A 12049-nucleotide genomic window follows, 5' to 3' on the forward strand; every position below is an offset into this window, starting at 1 on the left:
CTCAAATAGGCTATGTCAAATCTTTGATGGCTTAAATAACATTCATATAAAAGGTATCCCCAAACCTGGCAACCCAAATGTTAACGAGTCACGCGTGGACGATTCTTCTTCCGGGGTCTGCCGGTGATTCACGAGCACGAGCTGCGGTTAGTTTAAAGAGTTATAAAGTCCAGATTTGTATATCGACAAAGCCAATAATGAACTTATTGATGATAAAGTGAATGTGCTGAACAGGACTCTGTATTAGTGTAGGCCTATCTACTTCCCTGCTTGCCTTTCCTAATTTTAGTCATTTTACATTAAAACACACCCGCAAAAATAAGACATTTTTCTTGCTCCATGTTCTTTGGCATTGCTTATTTTTAATTTCATGTCTTGATTATTGATTTTAGGCCCCTACCATGTCATCTTTAGAAAGAAAACCGAGATCTTTAATCACATGATCCCAGTATGACACAGTGAGACACAAAGGACTACAATACATCTCTTCATGTAGTTTTCTCGAGCCAAACATCAGCATGGCTTCTGAAGCTGCCATTAGGTGGGCTATTGACCAATGTAGGCATTATCTTATTTTAAGGTTCAGCCTGGAGATGCAACGTAATGTACACTTGCTGAAGTACTGTGTTTGAGTACAATTTTGACATACCGGTAGGCTACTTTTACTTAAGTATTTACCTTTCGTCTGGTGTTACACTGAAATTAGGGACATGTATATTTGATATCACAGCTGTAGTCACCACATCTTTTCAGATACAGATTTGGCATATACACTTATGAAATATAATGCATCGCTTCGGTTTAAATTACCATTAACATTATATAGAAAATAAAAAAAAAAATTAAAAATTGATTTATGCTATCTATGCAGTTTATTAATCCTACCAGAAAGTCAGTATGTATTATACAGTCATAATCACATCAGATAGGAATTAAACATTAATTGCACATCACTGTGCAGGCAGGTGCGCTTTTATCTTGTCCAACAGTGCAGTGGGATCTTGAAGGAAAGCTGGAAGGTTGTTCCTGTTAACGTAGGCAGCCAAGCCCACAGCAGCAGCTGACAGAATCAGAGGCCACATAAACGATCTCTTGGGTTTGGGCTCATCACAGGGCCTGGTCTGCAGGGGTTCGGCCACTCTCTCCCACTGAGTAAAGATGGCCTGACGGGCTCCAGCCCATTTCCCTGGCCCTCTGAGACGATACTGGTAAGGCGTGCAGGGACCGAGCATCACTTTTAGTCCTAGCCTGGGATCAGTCAGCAGCAGCCTGGGGATTTTGGGTCGAACCCCCACCAGCTCTGCTAGCTCATCCATGTAGCTGATATAGTCGACCTGGATGGTGTGTCTCTGACTGGTGACATACCTGAAAAAGAAACCGGAACTCAACATGTTGTGCCAACGAAGATTTGGTGCCTTTTACATCCAAAATATGTAAGTAGTAACAATGTTGAGTAAATCCACTGCAGTACCGTTTAGCCATTTCCTCCTGCTTGCACTGGGCATCTTTTAGCATGGAAGCCACTGAGGGAAGCTTGATACAGCCTGTTTGAAAGGAGGCATTGTGACACAGTGGTTGTTCTCTTTAGCACAAAATACTTCTCTAAAAGGAACGAGTGATCAAGGTATCACCCAGATAAAAGGGTGTATTTTATTTAATTTTTTTTTTTTAAATAACTTATATTACCTTTAAAGACACGTGTGGCCCATCTGGCCTGCATCTCAGAGATGGGCATAATAGCTCCCAGTGGCTGCACTAGACCAATGATAGCCAGAGTGTGGCGGTCCAACTCAGGAGGAAACACATACTTGTATAGAGATGTTTTGTTCTCAGACACTGAGAGCACATGTGAGGCCAAGAATGGAAAGGAAAACGTGTAACCTGTGGCAAACACCTGCAAGACAGACCTCCTCTCAGTCACACACACTACAGGCTAACTATACTGCTGACTGTGAAGGTTTAAGGAGGACAGAAGAATAGACAGACAGTTAGTGTGAGTGGGTGAGCGTGTGTATACACGAATATAGACACCAATAACCTACCACCAGGTCGACATCTTCCATAACACTTCCATCATCAAACTCCAAACTGGAGCCCTGAAACCTGCGGACGTTGGGTTTCACTTGAACTGTTCCAGAAAGGATGCGGTTCGGCAGCTCGTCATTCAGTGTGGGATGTTGGCTGAACAACCTGAGATTTATATTCATCCTGGTTAGTAATCTTACAACAATTTGATGAATACTGCAGTTATTTCAATTAAAACAAGATCAAAAATCTAAAGCACCACAAGTGACATGATGTACAGAATGAATCTGCTATGCTGATTATTCTGTCTTACTTTTATTTGGTGAATAATCATGATCCATGCCTGAGTTTAACTATGGGAGACAACTGTCTGTGTATTTGGCATTGGGCAAGTTATGATGAGTGTCTTTTTTCTATGATTGCTATGACTGCTATTTGTGATTGACATTGTAGATAATATCCTTGAAAAGTGTAAGTCATACTAAATCTAAAAAAGTGTATCTAGTCGGTGTGTTTAGATTTAACTTAGTTATGACTCCAAGAAGGAGTAAGATTTTTTTAAATGCAAATTGCGGCAATCGGGTACTAAAGGTTTTTAGTTGCTGACCCACTAGGCAGACAGCAAATAACTAGTGGAGACAAAGGTGGACTGTGGCGTCGCCTGGGTCTTGGCCAAAAAGTTGTGCTTGGGCGCCCGGATAGCTCAGTTGGTAGAGCAGGCGCCCATATATAGAGGTTTACGCCTTGACGCTGCGGGCCCGGGGTTCGACTCCGACCTGCGGCCCTTTGCTGCATGTCATTCCCCCCTCTCTCTCCTCTTTCATTTCTTCTGCTGTCCTATCAAAATAAAGGCTGAAAATAATAAAGAAATAACTCTTCATGCCAGCAAGCAGCAGTAATCTATTAGTTATTCAAAAAGGGAAACCGTACACACACACTGTTGCTATGATACATACAACAAAACCGCGTTTTCCCTCCTAAATCAGCCAGTGGCAGCACAGAAACTACGGTCACTCTGCCTCACTCCCCGCCAGGACGACAGCGGACGCCAGGAGATGGTTAGCTAGTTCTTTTCCATACGCTGGGTACAGAAAATGAGCCGAACAAAGTTGTCACTTATCTGGCGATAGCAATGTGCTTTCCTACGCTGTGACAGAAGTGTGTGTATGTAACGTTAAGTTGTTAAATTTGACTAATTTAGTGGCCGGCCAGCTGGCGATGGTGTGGGACACACTGCCAAAACAAGGGTGACGGACGCTCAAATTCGGCCCAACCTGGACCGTCCGTCTCCGTGGTGTGTCACCACCTTTAAAAGTACCTAACTGCCTCCATGAGCTGCTGCTGCTGATCATGTTGATAAGCTGACCAGACTAAAATAACTGACTTCCTGATGTTTTTAAAACACCAGCATGCACATGTCCATTTTACCTCACACATTGTCTTTGCCTCACCTTTAGAGTTTAGATTCTCTGCCCGAGCCCGCACTTGACCCAACCCGGCCCGCCGGTCGGGTCAAGTCGGGTCAAGTTCCGGCGCGTTGTCGGCCAGTGCATCGTCATGCAGACTGTGGCGAAGCACAGTATTAATTAGGTGATCGAGACAAGAAAGTCTCCTATATGGTTCCAGGGCTTTGATTATGTTGCTGCCTTGATCTGTTACCCACACTATTTGGCTGAGGGAGCTAGGGCCGAGGTTTTTTTTTTTTTTTACATTTCTTCATTCAGATCCATTTGCGATCCGTTCCATTCTGAATAAACAAACAGCGCAGTTTACATGCTTTGTCCTTGTTACATTATTCATTAAGATCATTCTAAACAGATTGCTGTAGTTCAAACAACTCAGAATTGTAGTTGAGAACGTCAGTTATAACGCCCCACGTATTAAAAAAATGTCGGGTTTAAAATCGGGCTGGGACTCATAATTACAGTTAATGTGTCGGGCCGGGCCGGGCTCGGACACAACCAGTACGGGCTCGGGTAGGGTCGGGCTTGATTTTTTTGGTCCCAATCTAAGCTTTACTCACCTTCAACCTCAGTTTGAAAACCACAAATAATTCCTGTCCTGATGGTTGCATACGAAATGTCAAGGGGGCAGCATAGTTGTTCAGATCTATTGACTGGGGACCATGAATATCTACAACAAATTCTGTTGGGTCAGAGATGTAATAGCTGTAGCTGTAAAAGATAGAATTGTAAAAACAAAACAAAAAAACCCAAATAGAAATACAGTACCTGTGCTTTGGCTTAAGATTGTAGAGAGTGTGATCAAATCTTTGGTTGAGCACTCTCTCTCCTAGACCACAGACAAAACCAAACGGAAGGACACTCCGCAGAGTATTTGTCACCCTGTTAAACTGCAAATCTAAGGGCAGCCCGTTGTTCCCAACTCGGTTCAAAACCCATGCTCCTCTTCGCGTGCTCAGGAAAACCTGGTAAAGAGACATGGTAGTCAGTCATTATGCTGGTATGTTAGAAATCTTCTATAATGTTGATAGTTTTTAAATTAAATTGAAGTATCTGAAATGTTAAAGGTGCCGTAGGTAGGATTGCGAAGATCCAGGACTTAGCCAAAAAGTTTTAAAAACTTGTCAGTCCCTCCCCCCTTTCTGCTAAAGCCCAAAACGGTCTCCTAAGGCCCTCCCCCCACACGTGAGAATGAATGCGTGTGCATGAGCAGTGATTGACATGCAGTTAGACACCTCCCCTGGCCCTGATTGGTGCATCTGAACAGGGAGCTGTGGATTTTTGCAAATCGCACTACTGGCTGTAGGTGGTGCCAGAGGAGCCAGATTTTTTTTTTATTACCTACTTTATGTAGTTTTACTGGAACATAGGGTCAGTTTCAGCAAATATGACAGAAAGTTAGTTTTATAAGGCTTACCTACTGCACTTTTAATATAGAAATGTAGCATTCATTTTCATTTTAGGTGGACTCAGGGTTGTATCTGTACAATCGATTTGGTTTTACAGGATTTACCTAAACGCTTTGGCTCTGTTATATAACCCAAAATGCATTCGTGATTTTTTATCACTTGCATAATGTGTAACTATTTCATCCAAACCTGCTTGGTGACTCTGCTCAGTTCCACTGCTATGTCTCCTCCAGAGTTTCCTATTCCAATCACTACAACCTTTTTATTCCTCCACTCCTCAGGAGTCTTGTAGTCTCTGCTGTGGAAGTACTTTCCCTTGAAAGTCTCAATTCCTAAAAAAAAAAAAAAAAAAAAAAGACAGACTTGTGACTGCTGGACAAAGATACTCTCTAATTTTGAAGACTGTATTTTACACCTTTGCCCTAAGAAATAATTCAGGCCAAGGTTGAGGACTACTGACAACACTATTCTCTTTGGGTAGTGCTGCCTTCTATTGATACAATATTATATAACCACCGGGTTGCCATTACAGGCTAGTTCAGACTGTGTCAAAGGTTGATTCTGATATTGCTATAGAGCACTCTCTACTTGTCCATGAGTAAACTGAATGATATGTATAGCCTGTAAATGGTACCTGGGAAGTCATGCAGAGGCATGTTGGGGTGGCAGTGATGTCCAATGCAGATCATCACAGCGTCAAAAATATGTTTCTCCTTTTTGCCATCCTTGTTCTCTGTCTCAACATCCCACTGGCCCGAATTAGAAAAATCGGATCTCTGCTTCACCTGCAAGACTTTGGTCTGAACAACAGAGAGGCAGTAACAGATAACAGTTTGCTGATAACAGTACAAAAGCTAATACATGTTGTTTTAACTTGTTCCTATGCATTCAACCATTTGTTGTGTTGCACTAAACATTTTACATTTAAAACTAAGGTTAGAATGTTGCATCCTTTCAGGTACAGAGAGATCCAACTCTAGGCAGGAAGTCAGTGAAGCATCCTTACATTAAAGCGAATGTGCTTGGTGAGCTGGAAGCGGTCAGCATACATTCGAAAGTAGTCCATGATGAGGGAGTTGTGCATGAAGTTGGGGAAGTGTGCAGGGATGGGGAAGTCACTGAAACACATCATCTCCTTGGAGGTGTTGATGATGACAGAGTGGTAGATGCTGGCCCTGTCTGCCTCTGGATTCTCCTGCAATATAGTACACCAACCAATGGTCATCTTAACTTACTAAACAATTAAGGCTCTGACACACCAACCCGACGGCCGACCGTCGGCAGAAAAGGCAGTCAGACTGATCAGTCGGCTCCCGTCTCTCAAAAAAGTGCCTCGGAACACACCGAAGCGACGGCGACTTGAGTGTACGTTCTGCGCGTGCGCGAGACGTAATACGTCTCCATAACAGCAGGCGGCGCTAATCTGTATTGTCGCCCAAAAAATGAAAACCGGAAATGACGGAACATCTCTCTAGACCTAATAAACACAGAGCACGCTGTCGTCAGTCAGTGTTTTCATCAGAGAGTGTTGATAGTAGTCAAAGAAGGATCGTTGTTGTCATTACTCGCTGAACGGAAGAAAATACCATGGCTAGTAATAAGAAGATACTGGCGTTGTCAGCTCTCGGGCTTCTTCTTGTGAAAGAAACACTGATTTGCTGGTCAAGGGCTAGCACTCCACCAATCAGCTTGGTCACTGAGTCCGACTGGCCACTGGCCCATTCAACAAGTCAAATCGGCCAAAATGGATGCCGACGGTTCCTCCGACTGACGACGGCACGCAACACACCGAACAGACTCGAGTCACCGACCTCGTCAGACTGTCCGACGACCGATTATTGGGTTGGTGTGTCAGCGCCTTTTAAAAGAACCTGCATGTACTGTGACCCACCTTAAACCTCCACAGACCACCAATGTCATTGCTGCTTTCATAGCAGACAGGCTCCAGCCCCTCATCCAGACAGCACTTGATACAGGCCAGACCTGAACTTCCTCCTCCAATCACTGCCACACGACGGGTCATACTTCAGCTCTGTGATGATGAACCAGACCAGTCTGAAAATTGTTTGAGCTGTCATTTCATCAGAAATAATGTGAACCCTCTAGTTTAGTTTTAACCCTTAGAGACCCGGGGGAGCTGCCACCATTACTGTCTTTAAGAGGCTGTAGCTGGCTGGGTTTTACAGCAGAGTGGAGATACTGGTATCATATGAACTGCCTTGCACTATATTTATATTTAAATCTTCAAACCTCAGACTATACTGATATTGCACTATTCCTTCCCTCTCTTCAATTGTTATTGTATATTTTTTGTAAAATTCTAAATTCTATTGTATTATTATACTGCATACTTAACAGTATTTTTTTTATATATTTCTTACTGTCCTTTCTGTTTTTATTCTTTATATGTTAAGTGAGTGTTGCACTTTGAGAGCAAAGATTAAACAGAGTCAAATTCCTTGTTTGTTTACGCAAACCTGGCTAATAAAGCTGATTCTGATTCTGAAACTAGACAGGAAGTGGGTTAAATAACGCTCCAAAGGGGGAAAAACGGGCAGTTTAATAGGGGTTCCTTGACCTCTCACCTCAAGATTTCTAAATGAAAATGAGTTCAGTGGGTACCCAGACATGCCTACTTTATGCTAATCCCAAGCAGTTTGGGACAAGACCCGGTCAGGGTACTAAAGTATAATCCGTTTTTGGTTTTAAACCAAAAACGGAAAAACCAAACTATGAGCTCCGTTTTCTCGTTTTTCCAATGTCCATACAAATTAAAAATTAACTGGAAAACTGCTCGTTTTTCAACTGTTGTTTTTTTGTTATTCATGTTTCTGTTTTAACCCAAGAGCGAGAATACGGGCTCATTTTTATAATGTGCATAATCATTGAAAATCTGATGGAACACAGGTCTCGTTTATAATGTTATTTTGGTCTTACGTGTTAAGTCAAAAGTTGATTAAAACCAATGCGCTCTGGACAGGAAGTAACATTAACGTGTCAAAATAAAAGTATGAGAGCTGTAATAACTGCCAGAAGAACGAGGCACTTTATGAAAACATTGTTTGCCTGTAGCTTGTCAGATTAGGCTAAAGTTAGCTATTTAGGGTTATATAAAGTATTTAATTATTTAATAATAATTTTAAAATCACATGGAATCTACATTCATCTATTATTAGCCTATGTGTAATGGCAGTTATTGACTAGTTACTCTAATCTTACACCAGCCAGTAAAAAGGCATCTAACACTCTTTCAACCAAATTAACCAAAAATAACATGCATTGTTCCCTTCCATGCTCTTCGCAAGTAAATTAATATTCACAACTTTCATAAAATTTTGGGTGTTTTATTCAATTTTATAGCAGTTATGGTCTTCCCGGGCAAATTTTGACCTGGTAGTGCAACAGGGCACTATTGAGCTTTACAGAAGATAAACACACAGGACCTGTGCATATTTACAAGTATGTGCATGCACACAGACACAGACACACACACACACACAGACACACACACACACACACACACACACACACACACACAGACAGACAGACAGACAGACAGACAGAAAGACACACACCCACATAAACACACACATACACAGACAGACAGACAGACAGAAAGACACACACACACACACACACACACACACACGCACACAGACAGACAGAAAGACACACACACACACACACACACACACACACACACACACACACACACACACACACAGACAGACAGACAGAAAGACACACCCACATAAACACACACATACACAGACAGACAGAAATACACACACACACACACACACACACACACAGACAGACAGACAGAAAGACACACACCCACATAAACACACACATACACAGACAGACAGAAAGACACACACACACACACACACACACACACACACACACACACACAGACAGACAGAAAGACACACACACACACACACACACACACACACATACACACACACACACACACACACACACACAGACAGACAGACAGACAGACAGAAAGACACACCCACATAAACACACACATACACAGACAGACAGAAATATACACACACACACACACACACACACACACACACACACACACACACACACACACACACACACACACACACACACACACGCCTACCAAGAGCCTGGGTCTGTCCGAGGTTTCTTCCTAAAAGAAACTAAATGAAAAGGCTTCTTTTTATTGCAACTCTGCAGAATATTCATGGTTGACCAACTTAACTGCCATTAGTTTTGAGTGTGATGAAGAACTATTGGAGATACAACTGGGCCACATTGCAAACCTCTCATCATTTTAGTGAGGAAGCTGCCATGTTGCTTCTCTCATCCTGGTCTCCTCAGACCCTGCAGACGGGACCACAGTTGTGGTTTACTGCTAGAATATTACAGTAGGCCACTTTGCTGATTCAGATTTACCACTTGAATCTACAGCACCATACAATATATGATAAACATGCACCAGCCTTTGTGAAAGTGTATGTTCTGAGAGAGTGAGAGAGAGAGAGAGAGAGAGAGAGAGTGAGAGATCTCGGTTGTAACATTAAACATTTGCATGATTCTGTGCCATCTGCTGCTGCTCCAACAATACAACAGCAGTAAATATTTATATTACTTACCAAGGTTCCAACCCAGTACCTTCTTGCTGTGAGACCACAGTGCTTACCATTGACCATTCCTTATTGTAATTCAACCACACAATACCTATCATGTATTATATTTTATTATCCAATATTGGCCAACTACTGTTTCAAGGCCTTAGTATGAGCAGTGAACATTTAATGAGCTGGGTGATCCAGGCACAGGCCCAGCAGTGAGGAGGTCTACCATGCTCACCATGAACTCTGGTCTAGTCTGCAGGGCCTGAGGAGACCAGACCAGAATGAGAGACTCTCCAGTACACATTAACTTGTTAATTTATGTTCTTCATCACATTGACATGTTCATTGGCAGCTAATGTGGTCAACCATGTCACATACAATATTCTGCAGAGCAATTTAAAAAAGCCCTTATATTTTTTTGCCTTTTTTTACTGGCTGGTGTAAGATTAGAGTAAAAGTAGTCAATAACGCCACACATAATGTAGGGGAATACAGATTTTATTTCAAATGTGATTTAAAACTTATTATAATCCTATTTCTATTTTAAAAATTTAAAACATTCTTACTCCCTTTGTGGCTATTAATGAATGTTGCTCAATTAAATACTTTATATAACCCTAAATAATTAACTGTAGCTTAATCTGACAAGCTACAGGCAAAAGCTAAAGTACATTGTTCTTCTGGCAGTTATTACGGCTCTCATACTTTTATTTTGACACATTAATGTTACTTCCTGTCCAGAGCGCATTGGTTTTAGTCAACTTTTGACTTAACACGTAAGACCAAAATAACATTATAAACGAGACCTGTGTTCCATCAGATTTTCAATGATTATGCACATTATAAAAATGAGCCCGTATTCTCGCTCTTGGGTTAAAACAGAAACATGAATAACAAAAAAACAACAGTTGAAAAACGAGCAGTTTTCCAGTTAATTTTTAATTTGTATGGACATTGGAAATTGTTTTTTTCCTTTTTTCGTTTTTGGTTTAAAACGAAAAACGGATTATACTTTAGTACCCTGACCGACCAAGACTCATGCAGTTTATCTCATGCAATACAAATGTATATTTATACTGTATATGTCTTGGACTTGCATATATGAGGTATGACTGGAAAGCTGAAATGTCCAAATGTCAAAAGTTTTTGATAACAAATCATAGCATGGATTTATCTATGGTGTTCCTCAAGTTAGTTTCATTTGACAATTCTTTTACCAATTCTTGTGGTCAAAATGGTTTAAAGTTGCATCAAATATGTGTAACAAATGGTATCAACCCAAAAATTGCTGCAACAACTTATAAGACGTTAAACTTTCAAAACAGAATAGGCACCTAACCAAAACACAATGTTAATTAGCCTACAGATTTTTGACTAAATACACACAGTACTGAGCTGCATCGCAGATTAATCTTCAGGTTCCCAGCGTTCAGATAATGTATACAAATTATATTTGGCATGTTGACACAGCTAAAGATCTATCACAATCAAAGTTGAGCACATTTATTATGTAGCAACTAGTTTTGACGGAGATTTGAAGCACTGCGCTAACCCTACAAAAACCTGCTATCGCAACCAAACTTCGACTTTTTCCGACTGTTTTTAAGTGTGACTCTGCACGGGCGGTGACAACAATCTCCGAGCAGCAGATTCAGGTTTAGCTCGACCGAAGTTTTTCTTTTCTTTTTACAGTAGGCCTACTGTACACTAATACATGCATGCACTCAAAAGTTCCGATCTTTCTGCACGTAGGCTACATTTTCTTACCTTTTGGAATCGAGGAAAGAAGCCTCGTTTTATTGCTGCCTGGAACTGAGCAGAGGGCGGAGTGAGACAGTGAGACAGTGAGAGGGAGAGGATTGTGCACATTTATCAGTAGGCCTACCCTAAAGTGACCCTTGAGTCACTGCAGCGTCAGTGTTGTGTATCTGGTGGAAAAGCAAACACACATGCAGCGCCTCTGCACGAAAACAACTTACCATATGCTACATTTAACAGGCACGGGTCGGTATCATGACGAATCTGAGTGGCCTATATGGAGTTAGATTTGTGTCTTTATTACATGCGAGAAAATAAATGATCTGAGAGAAAAAAAAAATGTTTGAGAGAAAATGTTTTCACACTAATAGCAACAACTATATATTTGAGAGCTTAAAAAAGTATTTTGAGAGAGATTTTTTTATCTCAGAAATAATTTTAAAAATTTCAAATTTATATTTTTTATGTTCTATGAGAAAATACTTTCTCTCAAAACTTTTTTTAGTCTCAAATATTGTTTTTTGCTATTGGTATGAAAACGTTTTCTCTCAAATATTTTTTTTTTCTCTCATAAAATGCTTTTTTGCTATCAGTGTGATAACTTTTTCTCTCAAACTTTTTTTTTTCTCTCAGATCATTTATTTTCTCGCATGTAATAAAGACACAAATCTAACTCCATACCTATTTAGGTTTGAAAACAACTAAGCTGTGGCCGGGTTGGTTCAGTGGGTAAAGCAGGCGCACATATACTGAGAGGTTTAGGCCTTGACGCAGA

General features: G+C 41.0%; 1 protein-coding gene across 2 annotated transcripts; it reads right to left on the reverse strand.

The window, feature by feature from the left end:
• Nucleotides 1–713: 713 nt before the first annotated feature.
• LOC116058975 (flavin-containing monooxygenase 5-like) lies at nt 714–11414 on the reverse strand. 2 transcript variants are annotated; one of them, XM_031311975.2, is made up of 10 exons: nt 11284–11414; nt 6789–6929; nt 5904–6092; nt 5532–5697; nt 5087–5229; nt 4257–4453; nt 2043–2190; nt 1687–1894; nt 1472–1544; nt 714–1365 (listed from the first exon to the last, which is right to left on the reverse strand). In XM_031311975.2, exons 2-10 carry the CDS (start codon nt 6918–6920, stop codon nt 951–953), a joined length of 1671 nt encoding a protein of 556 aa, XP_031167835.1. In that variant the 5' UTR covers nt 6921–6929; nt 11284–11414; the 3' UTR covers nt 714–950. The 2 variants fall into 2 exon arrangements, with proteins under 2 accessions (XP_031167835.1, XP_031167834.1); XM_031311974.2 differs by having other exon boundaries at nt 6789–6952; nt 11284–11397.
• Between the last annotated feature and the right edge of the window lie 635 nt (nt 11415–12049).

Source organism: Sander lucioperca, chromosome 11 (assembly GCF_008315115.2).
Source record: "Sander lucioperca isolate FBNREF2018 chromosome 11, SLUC_FBN_1.2, whole genome shotgun sequence".
NCBI lineage: Eukaryota > Metazoa > Chordata > Actinopteri > Perciformes > Percidae > Sander > Sander lucioperca.